Genomic DNA, 21,870 nt, shown 5'->3' with positions numbered 1-21,870 from the left:
ATGACGTCATCGGGCAGAGTGAGGGATAGGTGACGCGTTCGGATGACGTCATCGGGCAGAGTGGGATGGGTAATGCGTTCGGATGACGTCATCGGGCAGAGTGAGATAGGTGACGCGTTCGGATGACGTCATCGGGCAGAGTGAGGGATAGGTGACGCGTTCGGATGACGTCATCGGGCAGAGTGGGATGGGTGACGCGTTCGGATGACGTCATCGGGCAGAGTGGGATGGGTGACGCGTTCGGATGACGTCATCGGGCAGAGTGGGATGGGTGACGCGTTCGGATGACGTCATCGGGCAGAGTGAGATAGGTGACGCGTTCGGATGACGTCATCGGGCAGAGTGGGATGGGTGACGCGTTCGGATGACGTCATCGGGCAGAGTGGGATGGGTGACGCGTTCGGATTATTTTCACATTGGAAACGTCGCCACTTTAGCTACGTTTCCATGTGGCTGTTGTGTAAACCTAGGAAAATTAAACTGCGATGATGTGGAGTGTTCCAGCAGAGGTGCTAGATAGAGTGTTCCAGCAGAGGTGCTAGATGGAGTGTTCCAGCAGAGGTGCTAGATAGAGTGTTCCAGCAGAGGTGCTAGATAGAGTGTTCCAGCAGAGGTGCTAGATAGAGTGTTCCAGCAGAGGTGCTAGATAGAGTGTTCCAGCAGAGGTGCTAGATAGAGTGTTCCAGCAGAGGTGCTAGATGGAGTGTTCCAGCAGAGGTGCTAGATAGAGTGTTCCAGCAGAGGTGCTAGATGGAGTGTTCCAGCAGAGGTGCTAGATAGAGTGTTCCAGCAGAGGTGCTAGATAGAGTGTTCCAGCAGAGGTGCTAGATGGAGTGTTCCAGCAGAGGTGCTAGATAGAAAGCTCATAACTTGTGATGTAAATATTGAGATCCAGAACTATTCAGTACTATTCTCTTTTTTTTAAATATCCTTTTAGCAACTCTCATGCACCTCTAGCACCCTCTGCTGGAACACCCCATCATCGCAGTTCCTGTTTACACTGAGCATGTGAAAACCTTCCGCAAGAGACTGGGCCACGACCCCCGTGCACATTCCTCTTTAACACAATCTGTACAAACGACGCCTGAGAACGTCATAGGGAATCGAACCGAGCTGTGCATACGACGTGTGAGGACGTCCTAGCGAATCCTCAATGATACCGCGGCGAGATAATATTCCGAATTTTTCCTTTTTTTTTTTGTTGTCAGTTCACCTTTCGGCTACCGTATGCTACGCTCTGGGCTCATATTAGCTTACCGTTGATTTAGCTGTTAGCGCGGTGGAAAGAATGACTCGTACTCTCCTAATCCAGGGCGCTCTCCGTGGTTATGAACGGATCGATATACCGGCGCTTCATTTCTGCTCCTCATCCGTCTCTCCCGCAAAATATGAACGCTTTTTTGGATCATGTATCGTATAAATTAAAATGATCGCAATGTAGTAGATTGTTTCCGGGTCGTGGCTTTCAGAGTAAAAGCGCTCAGACAACTCCGGCCACCCAGAGCTCCTATCTTGAAGAACTTCCGGCACCGATTGTGTGTTCCGCGGAGGTTTTCAATACGAAAAGCAAAAAGCTCTGTTTCTAAAAGTACCCGTGTGTGTACGTGTGTACGTTGTGTGTACGTGTGTGCGTACGTGTGTGTGCGTATGGACGAAGCATCGAGCGAGAGCCGAAGGCTTGTAAAACTTACTCAAGCCAAAACTCAAGCTCCTCTTGATTTTCCCATCTGAGTCAGAAAAACACAATGAGTTGTTGGTGAAAAAACATTTACATTTACTGCTGAGAAATTAAGAACCAGTTACACGCCGCGGGGTTTTGGCAAAATCACTCAGCCAGCCAATCGCAGCCATGGGGGAGGGGGTTCAGCTGGCCAATCACAGCCATGGGGGAGGAGCTCAGCCGCACAGAGCTTTGCAAACCTGCAAGTGCACATCTTTTACCCAGGTATGAGCTCTCATTCTGGGCCTGGTGACTACCATGAACCTCCCTGGAGGTCCACATCTTTTACCCAGCTATGAGCTCTCATTCTGGGCCTGGTGACTACCATGTACCTCCCTGGTAGGTCCACATCTTTTACCCAGCTATGAGCTCTCATTCTGGGCCTGGTGACTACCATGAACCTCCCTGGTAGGTCCACATCTTTTACCCAGCTATGAGCTCTCATTCTGGGCCTGGTGACTACCATGAAGCTCCCTGGTAGGTCCACATCTTTTACCCAGCTATGAGATCTCATTCTGGGTCTGGTGACTACCATGAACCTCCCTGGTAGGTCCACATCTTTTACCCAGCTATGAGCTCTCATTCTGGGCCTGGTGACTACCATGAAGCTCCCTGGTAGGTCCACATCTTTTACCCAGCTATGAGCTCTCATTCTGGGCCTGGTGACTACCATGAACCTCCCTGGTAGGTCCACATCTTTTACCCAGGTATGAGCTCTCATTCTGGGCCTGGTGACTACCATGAACCTCCCTGGTAGGTCCACATCTTTTACCCAGCTATGAGCTCTCATCCTGGGCCTGGTTGAGGCCCATGGAGTTCAGCATGCTCCAACAGTAATAATATCCAAACATCATACTATACTTCAAACAGTGCTGCTGATATTTCTGGCTTCAGAAACATATATTCAGTGACAGTGAACTGTTTCATTAAATAAAATGTAATTATAAAAGGTTTGTTTACACCCACCATGCTGGTATAATGCAGGCATACATTCATAAAAAAATAATTCCCATAACCTAAAGTTTTTTGTCAGGCCAATATTTTATAGCCTGGTTAATAAACCAGACCGAATCAGCCGTTGGCAAAAATAAATTGCCTGCCCGACGGATTACGGTCTGGAGAGGCTCAATTGTACGCCCATTTCCTACACCAGAGAAATGGGGCGGCCAATCGGGACACGGTATGCAATATGGGCGGGGCTTTGGTACAGTGACTTTCAATGCTTGAGACCTTTGACTGACAGTAGCTCTGACCAATTGCGTCAAAGAGAAAATGTTTCAACCCGCCCCCCTGGAAATGAAATCCAAGCTGAGCCTCCCCAGACTAATATCCCGCGGTCCGTGCGATATTAGTCTGGTTTATTAACCAGGCTAAATATTTTAGTCTCCCACTTAAGACACTTTCCAGCCAGGCTCATTCATTCCAATGTAAATATCATGGATTTTTACACATTAAATAAATACTGGTTCATTTTTGGAACAAGACCTTCGAAATCTCTTCCTGCACTGGAAAAATATGTGCGTGCGTGACATTTCTTTTTGGAGAGGTTTGTCTAACCCAGAATAATTTAGAAAAAGAGAATGAGCACTTCCCTAGCGGTGGCCGAACGGTTTGCGGCGCGGTCTTGATATCGGAAGGTCGATAGTTTGTATCCCCGCTGAAGTGCCCTTGGGCAAGGCATTGAACCCCTACCATGAAATGTTCTATGAGCAGGGCCTGGCTGTAAACAAGTTCTAGTCCAGTTACCCTGGGTAAACATAGTACCTTTCCTTTCCTTTATTCCACTGTAACGATGGAATGGAATGCGGAAGTGCTCATTCTATCTCAATGGGATAGTTCCAATGTGTGGAACTATAGCCCATAGCACCCTGCTTCGTCTCAATGGGATAGTTCCAATGTTTGGAACTATATAGCCCATAGCATCCCACTTTGTCTCAATGGGATAGTTCCAATGTTTGGAACTATAGCCCATAGCACCCCGCTTTGTCTCAGTGGGATAGTTCCAATGTTTGGAACTATAGCCCATAGCACCCTGCTTTGTCTCAATGGGATAGTTCCAATGTTTGGAACTATATAGCCCATAGCATCCCACTTTGTCTCAATGGGATAGTTCCAATGTTTGGAACTATAGCCCATAGCACCCCGCTTTGTCTCAGTGGGATAGTTCCAATGTTTGGAACTATAGCCCATAGCACCCCACTTTGTCTCAATGGGATAGTTCCAATGTGTGGAACTATAGCCCATAGGCACCCAGCTTTGTCTCAATGGGATAGTTCCAATGTTTGGAACTATAGCCCATAGCACCCCACTTTGTCTCAGTGGGATAGTTCCAATGTTTGGAACTATAGCCCATAGCACCCCACTTTGTCTCAATGGAATAGTTCCAATGTGTGGAACTATAGCCCATAGCACCCAGCTTTGTCTCAATGGGATAGTTCCAATGTGTGGAACTATAGCCCATAGCACCCCACTTTGTCTCAATGGGATAGTTCCAATGTGTGGAACTATAGCCCATAGGCTATACTGACCATCAGGTCACAGACTGACCATCAGGTTTATGTCAGTAGAACAGGTCACAGACAATACAAATGTTGTATTGTTGTATTATTTCTACTATATTGCGCAACTTTGGTTCAACTTTGACCTCTGCCCAGTCCAGTCCTGTCCAGCCCAAAACTAGTGCTAGTTTTGTGGATTAATTTATTTTGTATCGGTGACCTCCACAAACCAAAATGACCGGAACTACTTAAGCAGCAGCTGTGGAGAAGCAGAACTCAAAAACAAATACCGTTATTGTCCTGAATATGAGACTGTGTTTTTCTATTGTCTTTAATAGAAGGACTGTGTTTTTCTATTGTCTTCAAAAGAAGGCCTGTTTTTCTATTGTCTTCAATAGAAGGCCTGTGTTTTTAGAGTCCTCTTATATTCGGCACAATACGGGTAAAAATCACACCTCTGTGAAGTGAGCGGCACTCTTATCATCATACATCACATTCCGGTGTCTGGCCAATCAGCTGAGCACATTCCGGTGCCTGGCCAATCAGCTGAGCACATTCCATGCTCATACATTATTACAGTCACACAAAGCTGTACATAGGAGGTGCTCAAAACATATTATAAACCAGTGGACCCGTACGGGTCCATTTGTACACAAGCGCTCTGCTTAGAGCGCTGAATGAATAAATGGACCTTGAAATGAATAGGGTTGAAAACCACTGCATAAAATGAACAGATAGACCTTTATTGATCCAGGAGGTGCATCGCAGTGAAGGATGACACAAACACACATGTCAGTACACAAGGAATACATCAATACATAGATTGATTGATTGATTGATTGATTGATTGATTGATTGTCTATGGAAATGTGCCGATATAAAAGAGGAGGTAACGACCTGGCCCTTTGCGCCGGGGCTGGTCGGGGGTTCGAGGTAACGAGGCTGAGCAGCGAAGGAGAGAAACGGTTAAAGATAAAATAAATGTGTGGAGTTAACATTATGGAGAGACGATGTTTCTACAGACGTATAAATACACTTACACACTGAGCACTTTAAAGGTATATTCAGTGATTTCACATTTACTGCTACCATTTATTGAAAAATTAGGATCTAATTACTGCCAGCATTTATTGAAAAATTTGGATCTAATTACTGCCAGCATTTTTTTTTTTTTGAGCTCTTATTTTGAAAAGCCGCCATTTCCTGTCAGTTAGCAGTAGAAAGCAGTTGAAAGAAATGGATAGGCGATCTAAGATGGACGATCCAGTGTTGTGCTAACAACACAGCTAGCTAACAGGCTAACGTGACTAGCATTATGGGTCGCTCGACCGAATGCACTGTAAAAGTGCAATTGACAAAGATCTTTGTCAATGGCGGACAGCGTCGGTATCAAAATTAGGCTTCAATTGACAAAGATCTTTGTCAATGGCGGACAGCGTCAGTATCAAAATTAGGCTTCAATTGACAAAGATCTTTGTCAATGGCGGACAGCGTCAGTATCAAAATTAGGCTTCAATTGACAAAGATCTTTGGCAATGGCAGTCAATGTGTTAATTCAAATATCACTTATTTTTTTGTTTTGTTGTGATAATCCTCCCTACTATAGAGTGTGCTGGCCATATAAGGAGTTCCTCCCTGTCCCCAGTTAACCCCTGGGGGTCAAAAAACCTTAGGTTTCGTTTTTGACTCTCTATCCTGATTGGACGAAAGGCTGGGTCCCACAGCCAAAAACGAAACCTAAGGTTTTTTGAGTGAAATCACTGAATATACCTTTAAATAGTTACTGTATCGATTTCAAATCATTGAATCGTATCGTCAACCATGTATCGTATCGTCAACCATGTATCGTATTGTCAAAAAAATGTATCGTTACACCCCTAATAAATACACTTACACTCTGAGCTGGCTGTCTGTAGGTCAGCGTGTAGGTCTTGTAATTCTAGATTTAGATCTTCATAAGGTTATAATAATGAGCGCTCCTCACCTTCATCTCGGACGCTCTTCACCTTGTTGACGGCCTTCTCTCCGTACTCCTCGGCCAGGTGTTTGGCTCTCTTCACCGACTTCCCCAGGAACTTCTTAAACTGAGTCCTGAAACACATTATCTTATCTTTATTCTACCAGAAACCTCTTAAACTGAGTCCTGAAACACAACATCTGATCTTTATTCTACCAGAAACCCCTTAAACTGAGTCCTGAAACACATTATCTGATCTTTATTCTACCAGAAACCCCTTAACAGATTCTATACATAGGACGTCTGAGAACGTCATAAGGATCCCGAAATATTAGTACTATTGACGTGTGAGGACGTCCTAGCGACGTCCCAGCGACGCGGGGCGAGATAAGAATATTCAGAAATTTTCCTATTCTTTTTTTTGGCATTTCGCTTTTCGCTTGCCGTATGCTAACGCTCAGTGCAACTATTAGCTTGTCATTGACTCCCATGTTAGCGCGGCGGAAAGAATGACTCGTATCTCCTAATCCAGGGCGCTCTCCGCGGTGATGAATGGATCGATATGCTGGCGCTTCATTTCTGCTCCTCATCCGTCTCTCCCGCAAAATATGAATGCTTTTTGGAGCGTAAAACAATATATTAAGATGATCGGGGATGTGAGGTCCCTTTGTAAAGTCAACTTTTTTAGGCAAGCGTTTCCTGTTTCATGGCTTTCAAAGTAAAAGCGATCAGACAACTCTGGCACTCTATAGCCTTTATTTTGAAGGCACTTCCTGTACTAAATGTGTTAAACTGAGTCCTGAAACACAACATCTGATCTTTATTCTACCAGAAACCCCTTAAACTGAGTCCTGAAACACAACATCTGATCTTTATTCTACCAGAAACCCCTTAAACTGAGTCCTGGAACACATTATCTGATCTTTATTCTACCAGAAACCCCTTAAACTGAGTCCTGGAACACAACATCTGATCTTTATTCTACCAGAAACCCCTTAAACTGAGTCCTGAAACACAACATCTGATCTTTATTCTACCAGAAACCCCTTAAACTGAGTCCTGAAACACAACATCTGATCTTTATTCTACCAGAAACCCCTTAAACTGAGTCCTGGAACACATTATCTTATCTTTATTCTACCAGAAACCCCTTAAACTGAGTCCTGGAACACAACATCTGATCTTTATTACACCAGAAACCCCTTAAACTGAGTCCTGGAACACAACATCTGATCTTTATTACACCAGAAACCCCTTAAACTGAGTCCTGGAACACAACATCTGATCTTTATTCTACCAGAAACCCCTTAAACTGAGTCCTGGAACACAACATCTGATCTTTATTCTACCAGAAACCCCTTAAACTGAGTCCTGGAACACATTATCTGATCTTTATTCTACCAGAAACCCCTTAAACTGAGTCCTGGAACACAACATCTGATCTTTATTCTACCAGAAACCCCTTAAACTGAGTCCTGGAACACAACATCTGATCTTTATTCTACCAGAAACCCCTTAAACTGAGTCCTGGAACACAACATCTGATCTTTATTCTACCAGAAACCCCTTAAACTGAGTCCTGAAACACAACATCTGATCTTTATTCTACCAGAAACCCCTTAAACTGAGTCCTGGAACACAACATCTGATCTTTATTCTACCAGAAACCCCTTAAACTGAGTCCTGGAACACAACATCTGATCTTTATTCTACCAGAAACCCCTTAAACTGAGTCCTGGAACACAACATCTGATCTTTATTCTACCAGAAACCCCTTAAACTGAGTCCTGAAACACAACATCTGATCTTTATTCTACCAGAAACCCCTTAAACTGAGTCCTGAAACACAACATCTGATCTTTATTCTACCAGAAACCCCTTAAACTGAGTCCTGGAACACAACATCTGATCTTTATTCTACCAGAAACCCCTTAAACTGAGTCCTGGAACACAACATCTGATCTTTATTCTACCAGAAACCCCTTAAACTGAGTCCTGGAACACAACATCTGATCTTTATTCTACCAGAAACCCCTTAAACTGAGTCCTGGAACACAACATCTGATCTTTATTCTACCAGAAACCCCTTAAACTGAGTCCTGAAACACAACATCTGATCTTTATTCTACCAGAAACCCCTTAAACTGAGTCCTGAAACACAACATCTTATCTTTATTCTACCAGAAACCCCTTAAACTGAGTCCTGGAACACAACATGTTATCTTTATTCTACCAGAAACCCCTTAAACTGAGTCCTGGAACACAACATCTGATCTTTATTCTACCAGAAACCCCTTAAACTGAGTCCTGGAACACAACATCTGATCTTTATTCTACCAGAAACCCCTTAAACTGAGTCCTGGAACACAACATCTGATCTTTATTCTACCAGAAACCCCTTAAACTGAGTCCTGAAACACAACATGTTATCTTTATTCTACCAGAAACCCCTTAAACTGAGTCCTGGAACACAACATGTTATCTTTATTCTACCAGAAACCCCTTAAACTGAGTCCTGGAACACAACATCTGATCTTTATTCTACCAGAAACCCCTTAATCTGAGTCCTGGAACACAACATCTGATCTTTATTCTACCAGAAACCCCTTAAACTGAGTCCTGGAACACAACATCTGATCTTTATTCTACCAGAAACCCCTTAAACTGAGTCCTGGAACACAACATCTGATCTTTATTCTACCAGAAACCCCTTAAACTGAGTCCTGGAACACAACATGTTATCTTTATTCTACCAGAAACCCCTTAAACTGAGTCCTGGAACAACATCTGATCTTTATTCTACCAGAAACCCCTTAAACTGAGTCCTGGAACACAACATGTTATCTTTATTCTACCAGAAACCCCTTAAACTGAGTCCTGGAACACAACATGTTAACTTTATTCTACCAGAAACCCCTTAAACTGAGTCCTGGAACACAACATCTGATCTTTATTCTACCAGAAACCCCTTAAACTGAGTCCTGGAACACAACATGTTATCTTTATTCTACCAGAAACCCCTTAAACTGAGTCCTGGAACAACATCTGATCTTTATTCTACCAGAAACCCCTTAAACTGAGTCCTGGAACACAACATGTTATCTTTATTCTACCAGAAACCCCTTAAACTGAGTCCTGGAACACAACATCTGATCTTTATTCTACCAGAAACCCCTTAAACTGAGTCCTGGAACACAACATGTTATCTTTATTCTACCAGAAACCCCTTAAACTGAGTCCTGAAACACAACATCTGATCTTTATTCTACCAGAAACCCCTTAAACTGAGTCCTGGAACACAACATGTTAACTTTATTCTACCAGAAACCCCTTAAACTGAGTCCTGGAACAACATCTGATCTTTATTCTACCAGAAACCCCTTAAACTGAGTCCTGGAACACAACATCTGATCTTTATTCTACCAGAAACCCCTTAAACTGAGTCCTGAAACACAACATCTGATCTTTATTCTACCAGAAACCCCTTAAACTGAGTCCTGGAACACAACATCTGATCTTTATTCTACCAGAAACCCCTTAAACTGAGTCCTGAAACACAACATCTGATCTTTATTCTACCAGAAACCCCTTAAACTGAGTCCTGGAACACAACATCTGATCTTTATTCTACCAGAAACCCCTTAAACTGAGTCCTGGAACACAACATCTGATCTTTATTCTACCAGAAACCCCTTAAACTGAGTCCTGAAACACAACATCTGATCTTTATTCTACCAGAAACCCCTTAAACTGAGTCCTGAAACACAACATGTTATCTTTATTCTACCAGAAACCCCTTAAACTGAGTCCTGGAACACAACATCTGATCTTTATTCTACCAGAAACCCCTTAAACTGAGTCCTGGAACACAACATATGATCTTTATTCTACCAGAAACCCCTTAAACTGAGTCCTGGAACACAACATCTGATCTTTATTCTACCAGAAACCCCTTAAACTGAGTCCTGGAACACAACATCTGATCTTTATTCTACCAGAAACCCTTTAAACTGAGTCCTGAAACACAACATCTTATCTTTATTCTACCAGAAACCCCTTAAACTGAGTCCTAAAACACAACATCTGATCTTTATTCTACCAGAAACCCCTTAAACTGAGTCCTGGAACACAACATCTGATCTTTATTCTACCAGAAACCCCTTAAACTGAGTCCTGAAACACAACATCTGATCTTTATTCTACCAGAAACCCCTTAAACTGAGTCCTGAAACACAACATGTGATCTTTATTCTACCAGAAACCCCTTAAACTGAGTCCTGAAACACAACATCTGATCTTTATTCTACCAGAAACCCCTTAAACTGAGTCCTGGAACACAACATCTGATCTTTATTCTACCAGAAACCCCTTAAACTGAGTCCTGGAACACAACATCTGATCTTTGTTCTACCAGAAACCCCTTAAACTGAGTCCTGGAACACAACATCTGATCTTTATTCTACCAGAAACCCCTTAAACTGAGTCCTGGAACACAACATCTGATCTTTATTCTACCAGAAACCCCTTAAACTGAGTCCTGGAACACAACATCTTATCTTTATTCTACCAGAAACCCCTTAAACTGAGTCCTGGAACACAACATCTGATCTTTATTCTACCAGAAACCCCTTAAACTGAGTCCTGGAACACAACATCTGATCTTTATTCTACCAGAAACCCCTTAAACTGAGTCCTGAAACACAACATCTGATCTTTATTCTACCAGAAACCCCTTAAACTGAGTCCTAAAACACAACATCTGATCTTTATTCTACCAGAAACCCCTTAAACTGAGTCCTGGAAAACAACATCTGATCTTTATTCTACCAGAAACCCCTTAAACTGAGTCCTGGAACACAACATCTGATCTTTATTCTACCAGAAACCCCTTAAACTGAGTCCTGGAACACATTATCTGATCTTTATTCTACCAGAAACCCCTTAAACTGAGTCCTGGAACACAACATCTGATCTTTATTCTACCAGAAACCCCTTAAACTGAGTCCTGAAACACAACATCTGATCTTTATTCTACCAGAAACCCCTTAAACTGAGTCCTGGAACAACATCTGATCTTTATTCTACCAGAAACCCCTTAAACTGAGTCCTGGAACACAACATCTGATCTTTATTCTACCAGAAACCCCTTAAACTGAGTCCTGGAACACAACATCTGATCTTTATTCTACCAGAAACCCCTTAAACTGAGTCCTGGAACACAACATCTGATCTTTATTCTACCAGAAACCCCTTAAACTGAGTCCTGGAACACAACATCTAATCTTTATTCTACCAGAAACCCCTTAAACTGAGTCCTAAAACACAACATCTGATCTTTATTCTACCAGAAACCCCTTAAACTGAGTCCTGAAACACAACATCTGATCTTTATTCTACCAGAAACCCCTTAAACTGAGTCCTGAAACACAACATCTGATCTTTATTCTACCAGAAACCCCTTAAACTGAGTCCTGGAACACAACATCTGATCTTTATTCTACCAGAAACCCCTTAAACTGAGTCCTAAAACACATTATCTGATCTTTATTCTACCAGAAACCCCTTAAACTGAGTCCTGGAACACAACATCTGATCTTTATTCTACCAGAAACCCCTTAAACTGAGTCCTGGAACACAACATCTGATCTTTATTCTACCAGAAACCCCTTAAACTGAGTCCTGGAACACAACATCTGATCTTTATTCTACCAGAAACCCCTTAAACTGAGTCCTGGAACACAACATCTGATCTTTATTCTACCAGAAACCCCTTAAACTGAGTCCTAAAACACAACATCTGATCTTTATTCTACCAGAAACCCCTTAAACTGAGTCCTGGAACACAACATCTGATCTTTATTCTACCAGAAACCCCTTAAACTGAGTCCTGAAACACAACATCTGATCTTTATTCTACCAGAAACCCCTTAAACTGAGTCCTGAAACACAACATCTGATCTTTATTCTACCAGAAACCCCTTAAACTGAGTCATGGAACACAACATCTGATCTTTATTCTACCAGAAACCCCTTAAACTGAGTCCTGAAACACAACATCTGATCTTTATTCTACCAGAAACCCCTTAAACTGAGTCCTGAAACACAACATCTGATCTTTATTCTACCAGAAACCCCTTAAACTGAGTCCTAAAACACAACATGTCATCTTTATTCTACCAGAAACCCCTTAAACTGAGTCCTGGAACACAACATCTTATCTTTATTCTACCAGAAACCCCTTAAACTGAGTCCTGAAACACAACATCTGATCTTTATTCTACCAGAAACCCCTTAAACTGAGTCCTGGAACACAACATCTGATCTTTATTCTACCAGAAACCCCTTAAACTGAGTCCTGGAACACATTATCTTATCTTTATTCTACCAGAAACCCCTTAAACTGAGTCCTAAAACACAACATCTGATCTTTATTCTACCAGAAACCCCTTAAACTGAGTCCTGGAACACAACATCTGATCTTTATTCTACCAGAAACCCCTTAAACTGAGTCCTGAAACACAACATCTGATCTTTATTCTACCAGAAACCCCTTAAACTGAGTCCTGAAACACAACATCTGATCTTTATTCTACCAGAAACCCCTTAAACTGAGTCCTGGAACACAACATCTGATCTTTATTCTACCAGAAACCCCTTAAACTGAGTCCTGGAACACAACATCTGATCTTTATTCTACCAGAAACCCCTTAAACTGAGTCCTGAAACACAACATCTGATCTTTATTCTACCAGAAACCCCTTAAACTGAGTCCTGAAACACAACATCTGATCTTTATTCTACCAGAAACCCCTTAAACTGAGTCCTGGAACACAACATCTGATCTTTATTCTACCAGAAACCCCTTAAACTGAGTCCTGGAACACATTATCTTATCTTTATTCTACCAGAAACCCCTTAAACTGAGTCCTGGAACACAACATCTGATCTTTATTCTACCAGAAACCCCTTAAACTGAGTCCTGAAACACAACATCTTATCTTTATTCTACCAGAAACCCCTTAAACTGAGTCCTGGAACACAACATCTGATCTTTATTCTACCAGAAACCCCTTAAACTGAGTCCTGGAACACAACATCTGATCTTTATTCTACCAGAAACCCCTTAAACTGAGTCCTGGAACACAACATCTGCTCTTTATTCTACCAGAAACCCCTTAAACTGAGTCCTGGAACACAACATGTTATCTTTATTCTACCAGAAACCCCTTAAACTGAGTCCTGAAACACAACATCTGATCTTTATTCTACCAGAAACCCCTTAAACTGAGTCCTGAAACACAACATCTGATCTTTATTCTACCAGAAACCCCTTAAACTGAGTCCTGAAACACATTATCTGATCTTTATTCTACCAGAAACCCCTTAAACTGAGTCCTGGAACACAACATCTGATCTTTATTCTACCAGAAACCCCTTAAACTGAGTTCTGGAACACAACATCTGATCTTTATTCTACCAGAAACCCCTTAAACTGAGTCCTGGAACACAACATCTGATCTTTATTCTACCAGAAACCCCTTAAACTGAGTTCTGGAACACAACATCTGATCTTTATTCTACCAGAAACCCCTTAAACTGAGTCCTGGAACACAACATCTGATCTTTATTCTACCAGAAACCCCTTAAACTGAGTCCTGAAACACAACATCTGATCTTTATTCTACCAGAAACCCCTTAAACTGAGTCCTGGAACACAACATCTGATCTTTATTCTACCAGAAACCCCTTAAACTGAGTCCTGGAACACAACATGTTATCTTTATTCTACCAGAAACCCCTTAAACTGAGTCCTGGAACACAACATCTGATCTTTATTCTACCAGAAACCCCTTAAACTGAGTCCTGAAACACAACATCTGATCTTTATTCTACCAGAAACCCCTTAAACTGAGTCCTGAAACACAACATCTGATCTTTATTCTACCAGAAACCCCTTAAACGGAGTCCTGGAACACAACATCTGATCTTTATTCTACCAGAAACCCCTTAAACTGAGTCCTGAAACACAACATCTTATCTTTATTCTACCAGAAACCCCTTAAACTGAGTCCTGGAACACAACATCTGATCTTTATTCTACCAGAAACCCCTTAAACTGAGTCCTGGAACACAACATGTTATCTTTATTCTACCAGAAACCCCTTAAACTGAGTCCTGAAACACAACATCTGATCTTTATTCTACCAGAAACCCCTTAAACTGAGTCCTAAAACACAACATCTGATCTTTATTCTACCAGAAACCCCTTAAACTGAGTCCTGAAACACAACATCTGATCTTTATTCTACCAGAAACCCCTTAAACTGAGTCCTGGAACACAACATCTGATCTTTATTCTACCAGAAACCCCTTAAACTGAGTCCTGGAACACAACATCTGATCTTTATTCTACCAGAAACCCCTTAAACTGAGTCCTGGAACACAACATCTGATCTTTATTCTACCAGAAACCCCTTAAACTGAGTCCTGAAACACAACATCTGATCTTTATTCTACCAGAAACCCCTTAAACTGAGTCCTGGAACACAACATGTTATCTTTATTCTACCAGAAACCCCTTAAACTGAGTCCTGGAACACAACATCTGATCTTTATTCTACCAGAAACCCCTTAAACTGAGTCCTGGAACACAACATGTTATCTTTATTCTACCAGAAACCCCTTAAACTGAGTCCTGAAACACAACATGTTATCTTTATTCTACCAGAAACCCCTTAAACTGAGTCCTGAAACACAACATATTATCTTTATTCTACCAGAAACCCCTTAAACTGAGTCCTGGAACACAACATCTGATCTTTATTCTACCAGAAACCCCTTAAACTGAGTCCTGGAACACAACATCTGATCTTTATTCTACCAGAAACCCCTTAAACTGAGTCCTGGAACACAACATCTGATCTTTATTCTACCAGAAACCCCTTAAACTGAGTCCTGGAACACAACATGTTATCTTTATTCTACCAGAAACCCCTTAAACTGAGTCCTGGAACACAACATCTGATCTTTATTCTACCAGAAACCCCTTAAACTGAGTCCTGAAACACAACATCTGATCTTTATTCTACCAGAAACCCCTTAAACTGAGTCCTGAAACACAACATGTGATCTTTATTCTACCAGAAACCCCTTAAACTGAGTCCTGAAACACAACATCTGATCTTTATTCTACCAGAAACCCCTTAAACTGAGTCCTGGAACACAACATCTGATCTTTATTCTACCAGAAACCCCTTAAACTGAGTCCTGGAACACAACATCTGATCTTTGTTCTACCAGAAACCCCTTAAACTGAGTCCTGGAACACAACATCTGATCTTTATTCTACCAGAAACCCCTTAAACTGAGTCCTGGAACACAACATCTGATCTTTATTCTACCAGAAACCCCTTAAACTGAGTCCTGGAACACAACATCTTATCTTTATTCTACCAGAAACCCCTTAAACTGAGTCCTGGAACACAACATCTGATCTTTATTCTACCAGAAACCCCTTAAACTGAGTCCTGGAACACAACATCTGATCTTTATTCTACCAGAAACCCCTTAAACTGAGTCCTGAAACACAACATCTGATCTTTATTCTACCAGAAACCCCTTAAACTGAGTCCTAAAACACAACATCTGATCTTTATTCTACCAGAAACCCCTTAAACTGAGTCCTGGAAAACAACATCTGATCTTTATTCTACCAGAAACCCCTTAAACTGAGTCCTGGAACACAACATCTGATCTTTATTCTACCAGAAACCCCTTAAACTGAGTCCTGGAACACATTATCTGATCTTTATTCTACCAGAAACCCCTTAAACTGAGTCCTGGAACACAACATCTGATCTTTATTCTACCAGAAACCCCTTAAACTGAGTCCTGAAACACAACATCTGATCTTTATTCTACCAGAAACCCCTTAAACTGAGTCCTGGAACAACATCTGATCTTTATTCTACCAGAAACCCCTTAAACTGAGTCCTGGAACACAACATCTGATCTTTATTCTACCAGAAACCCCTTAAACTGAGTCCTGGAACACAACATCTGATCTTTATTCTACCAGAAACCCCTTAAACTGAGTCCTGGAACACAACATCTGATCTTTATTCTACCAGAAACCCCTTAAACTGAGTCCTGGAACACAACATCTGATCTTTATTCTACCAGAAACCCCTTAAACTGAGTCCTGGAACACAACATCTAATCTTTATTCTACCAGAAACCCCTTAAACTGAGTCCTAAAACACAACATCTGATCTTTATTCTACCAGAAACCCCTTAAACTGAGTCCTGAAACACAACATCTGATCTTTATTCTACCAGAAACCCCTTAAACTGAGTCCTGAAACACAACATCTGATCTTTATTCTACCAGAAACCCCTTAAACTGAGTCCTGGAACACAACATCTGATCTTTATTCTACCAGAAACCCCTTAAACTGAGTCCTAAAACACATTATCTGATCTTTATTCTACCAGAAACCCCTTAAACTGAGTCCTGGAACACAACATCTGATCTTTATTCTACCAGAAACCCCTTAAACTGAGTCCTGGAACACAACATCTGATCTTTATTCTACCAGAAACCCCTTAAACTGAGTCCTGGAACACAACATCTGATCTTTATTCTACCAGAAACCCCTTAAACTGAGTCCTGGAACACAACATCTGATCTTTATTCTACCAGAAACCCCTTAAACTGAGTCCTAAAACACAACATCTGATCTTTATTCTACCAGAAACCCCTTAAACTGAGTCCTGGAACACAACATCTGATCTTTATTCTACCAGAAACCCCTTAAACTGAGTCCTGAAACACAACATCTGATCTTTATTCTACCAGAAACCCCTTAAACTGAGTCCTGAAACACAACATCTGATCTTTATTCTACCAGAAACCCCTTAAACTGAGTCATGGAACACAACATCTGATCTTTATTCTACCAGAAACCCCTTAAACTGAGTCCTGAAACACAACATCTGATCTTTATTCTACCAGAAACCCCTTAAACTGAGTCCTGAAACACAACATCTGATCTTTATTCTACCAGAAACCCCTTAAACTGAGTCCTAAAACACAACATGTCATCTTTATTCTACCAGAAACCCCTTAAACTGAGTCCTGGAACACAACATCTTATCTTTATTCTACCAGAAACCCCTTAAACTGAGTCCTGAAACACAACATCTGATCTTTATTCTACCAGAAACCCCTTAAACTGAGTCCTGGAACACAACATCTGATCTTTATTCTACCAGAAACCCCTTAAACTGAGTCCTGGAACACATTATCTTATCTTTATTCTACCAGAAACCCCTTAAACTGAGTCCTAAAACACAACATCTGATCTTTATTCTACCAGAAACCCCTTAAACTGAGTCCTGGAACACAACATCTGATCTTTATTCTACCAGAAACCCCTTAAACTGAGTCCTGAAACACAACATCTGATCTTTATTCTACCAGAAACCCCTTAAACTGAGTCCTGAAACACAACATCTGATCTTTATTCTACCAGAAACCCCTTAAACTGAGTCCTGGAACACAACATCTGATCTTTATTCTACCAGAAACCCCTTAAACTGAGTCCTGGAACACAACATCTGATCTTTATTCTACCAGAAACCCCTTAAACTGAGTCCTGAAACACAACATCTGATCTTTATTCTACCAGAAACCCCTTAAACTGAGTCCTGAAACACAACATCTGATCTTTATTCTACCAGAAACCCCTTAAACTGAGTCCTGGAACACAACATCTGATCTTTATTCTACCAGAAACCCCTTAAACTGAGTCCTGGAACACATTATCTTATCTTTATTCTACCAGAAACCCCTTAAACTGAGTCCTGGAACACAACATCTGATCTTTATTCTACCAGAAACCCCTTAAACTGAGTCCTGAAACACAACATCTTATCTTTATTCTACCAGAAACCCCTTAAACTGAGTCCTGGAACACAACATCTGATCTTTATTCTACCAGAAACCCCTTAAACTGAGTCCTGGAACACAACATCTGATCTTTATTCTACCAGAAACCCCTTAAACTGAGTCCTGGAACACAACATCTGCTCTTTATTCTACCAGAAACCCCTTAAACTGAGTCCTGGAACACAACATGTTATCTTTATTCTACCAGAAACCCCTTAAACTGAGTCCTGAAACACAACATCTGATCTTTATTCTACCAGAAACCCCTTAAACTGAGTCCTGAAACACAACATCTGATCTTTATTCTACCAGAAACCCCTTAAACTGAGTCCTGGAACACAACATCTTATCTTTATTCTACCAGAAACCCCTTAAACTGAGTTCTGGAACACAACATCTGATCTTTATTCTACCAGAAACCCCTTAAACTGAGTCCTGGAACACAACATCTGATCTTTATTCTACCAGAAACCCCTTAAACTGAGTTCTGGAACACAACATCTGATCTTTATTCTACCAGAAACCCCTTAAACTGAGTCCTGGAACACAACATCTGATCTTTATTCTACCAGAAACCCCTTAAACTGAGTCCTGAAACACAACATCTGATCTTTATTCTACCAGAAACCCCTTAAACTGAGTCCTGGAACACAACATCTGATCTTTATTCTACCAGAAACCCCTTAAACTGAGTCCTGGAACACAACATGTTATCTTTATTCTACCAGAAACCCCTTAAACTGAGTCCTGGAACACAACATCTGATCTTTATTCTACCAGAAACCCCTTAAACTGAGTCCTGAAACACAACATCTGATCTTTATTCTACCAGAAACCCCTTAAACTGAGTCCTGAAACACAACATCTGATCTTTATTCTACCAGAAACCCCTTAAACGGAGTCCTGGAACACAACATCTGATCTTTATTCTACCAGAAACCCCTTAAACTGAGTCCTGAAACACAACATCTTATCTTTATTCTACCAGAAACCCCTTAAACTGAGTCCTGGAACACAACATCTGATCTTTATTCTACCAGAAACCCCTTAAACTGAGTCCTGGAACACAACATGTTATCTTTATTCTACCAGAAACCCCTTAAACTGAGTCCTGAAACACAACATCTGATCTTTATTCTACCAGAAACCCCTTAAACTGAGTCCTAAAACACAACATCTGATCTTTATTCTACCAGAAACCCCTTAAACTGAGTCCTGAAACACAACATCTGATCTTTATTCTACCAGAAACCCCTTAAACTGAGTCCTGGAACACAACATCTGATCTTTATTCTACCAGAAACCCCTTAAACTGAGTCCTGGAACACAACATCTGATCTTTATTCTACCAGAAACCCCTTAAACTGAGTCCTGGAACACAACATCTGATCTTTATTCTACCAGAAACCCCTTAAACTGAGTCCTGAAACACAACATCTGATCTTTATTCTACCAGAAACCCCTTAAACTGAGTCCTGGAACACAACATGTTATCTTTATTCTACCAGAAACCCCTTAAACTGAGTCCTGGAACACAACATCTGATCTTTATTCTACCAGAAACCCCTTAAACTGAGTCCTGGAACACAACATGTTATCTTTATTCTACCAGAAACCCCTTAAACTGAGTCCTGAAACACAACATGTTATCTTTATTCTACCAGAAACCCCTTAAACTGAGTCCTGAAACACAACATATTATCTTTATTCTACCAGAAACCCCTTAAACTGAGTCCTGGAACACAACATCTGATCTTTATTCTACCAGAAACCCCTTAAACTGAGTCCTGGAACACAACATCTGATCTTTATTCTACCAGAAACCCCTTAAACTGAGTCCTGGAACACAACATCTGATCTTTATTCTACCAGAAACCCCTTAAACTGAGTCCTGGAACACAACATGTTATCTTTATTCTACCAGAAACCCCTTAAACTGAGTCCTGGAACACAACATCTGATCTTTATTCTACCAGAAACCCCTTAAACTGAGTCCTGGAACACAACATCTTATCTTTATTCTACCAGAAACCCCTTAAACTGAGTCCTGAAACACAACATCTGATCTTTATTCTACCAGAAACCCCTTAAACTGAGTCCTGAAACACAACATCTGATCTTTATTCTACCAGAAACCCCTTAATCTGAGTCCTGGAACACATTATCTGATCTTTATTCTACCAGAAACCCCTTAAACTGAGTCCTGAAACACAACATCTTATCTTTATTCTACCAGAAACCCCTTAAACTGAGTCCTGGAACACAACATCTGATCTTTATTCTACCAGAAACCCCTTAAACTGAGTCCTGAAACACAACATCTGATCTTTATTCTACCAGAAACCCCTTAAACTGAGTCCTGAAACACAACATGTTAACTTTATTCTACCAGAAACATCTTAAACGTCATATATATTTAGTCTCAGTTTTAGTCATCATATAGATTAGTTTTCATGCAGTTTTCATCAGTGAAAAAAGGCAGTCGACGGACATTTTGTCGCCTTAGTTTTAGTCGAGGAAAACAACACAGATGAGAATCTTACGTTTTCTGCTTGAGTTTTCCTCCGTCCGTGTCGGAGAGAGGAGCCGACGCCTTGTCATCGTCATCGGACTGAGCTGCATCGCTCCTTCAAAATAAAATACATCTGACTGAGCTACATCGCTCCTTCAAAATAAAATACATCGTTCCTTCAAAATAAAATGCATCTGACTGAGCTGCATCATAGGGTAGGGTAGGGTTAGTGGCTAGGGGGTAGGGACTAGGAGGTAGGGGTTAGGGGTTAGGGGTCATAACCTACGTGATGTACTCCTTGGTCCTCCTCATGATGTGAAGGGTCAGAGGGTTGAGGTTAGGGGTTAGGGGTTAGGGGTCATGACCTACGTGATGTACTCCTTGGTCCTCCTCATGATGTGAAGGGTCAGAGGGTTGAGGTTAGGGGTTAGGGGTTAGAGGTCATAACCTACGTGATGTACTCCTTGGTCCTCCTCATGATGTGAAGGGTCAGAGGGTTGAGGTTAGGGGTTAGGGGCTAGGGGTTAGGGGCTAGGGGTTAGGGGTTAGGGTCAGAGGGTTGAGGTTAAGGGTTAGGGGTTAGGGGTTAGGGGTTAGGGGTTAGGGTCAGAGGGTTGAGGTTAAGGGTTAGGGGTTAGGGGTTAGGGTCAGAGGGTTGAGGTTAAGGGTTAGGGGTTAGGGGTTAGGGGTTAGGGGTTAGGGTCAGAGGGTTGAGGTTAAGGGTTAGGGGTTAGGGGCTAGGGGTTAGGGGTTAGGGTCAGAGGGTTGAGGTTAGGGGTTAGGGGTTAGGGGTTAGGGGTTAGGGGTTAGGGTCAGAGGGTTGAGGTTAGGGGTTAGGGGTTAGGGGCTAGGGGTTAGGGTCAGAGGGTTGAGGTTAGGGGTCATAACCTACGTGATGTACTCCTTGGTCCTCCTCATGATGTGAAGGGTCAGAGGGTTGAGGTTAGGGGTTAGGGTCTAGGGGTTAGGGGTTAGGGGTCATAACCTACGTGATGTACTCCTTGGTCCTCCTCATGATGTGAAGGGTCAGAGGGTTGAGGTTAGGGGTCAGGGGTTAGGGGTCATAACCTACGTGATGTACTCCTTGGTCCTCCTCATGATGTGGAGGGTCAGATGGGTTGAGGTTAGGGGTTAGGGTCTAGGGGTTAGGGGTTAGGGGTCATGACCTACGTGATGTACTCCTTGGTCCTCCTCATGATGTGAAGGGTCAGAGGGTTGAGGTTAGGGGTCAGG

The 21,870-nt window shown here is 41.8% G+C and overlaps 1 protein-coding gene across 2 annotated transcripts in view; it reads right to left on the bottom strand.

Annotated features, from left to right (window-relative positions):
• The window catches only part of wdr44 (WD repeat domain 44), a 135,751-nt gene that overhangs the window by 77,332 nt on the left and 36,549 nt on the right, over positions 1-21,870 (bottom strand). The window contains exons 11-13 of one of the 2 annotated variants that reach the window (XM_083784635.1): positions 20,669-20,752; positions 6,203-6,309; positions 1,692-1,727 (exon numbers count right to left, since the gene is read on the bottom strand). In XM_083784635.1, coding sequence (XP_083640761.1) covers positions 1,692-1,727; positions 6,203-6,309; positions 20,669-20,752 — 227 coding nt within the window. The remainder of the gene's footprint in view (positions 1-1,691; positions 1,728-6,202; positions 6,310-20,668; positions 20,753-21,870) is intronic. The other variant, XM_083784636.1, reaches the window with a different exon arrangement.

Source organism: Protomyctophum parallelum (assembly GCF_964188405.1).
Source record: "Protomyctophum parallelum genome assembly, chromosome: 1".
NCBI lineage: Eukaryota > Metazoa > Chordata > Actinopteri > Myctophiformes > Myctophidae > Protomyctophum > Protomyctophum parallelum.
The sequence above is the reverse complement of the archived record's forward strand: the minus strand, read 5'-3'. Positions and strand labels throughout refer to the sequence as shown.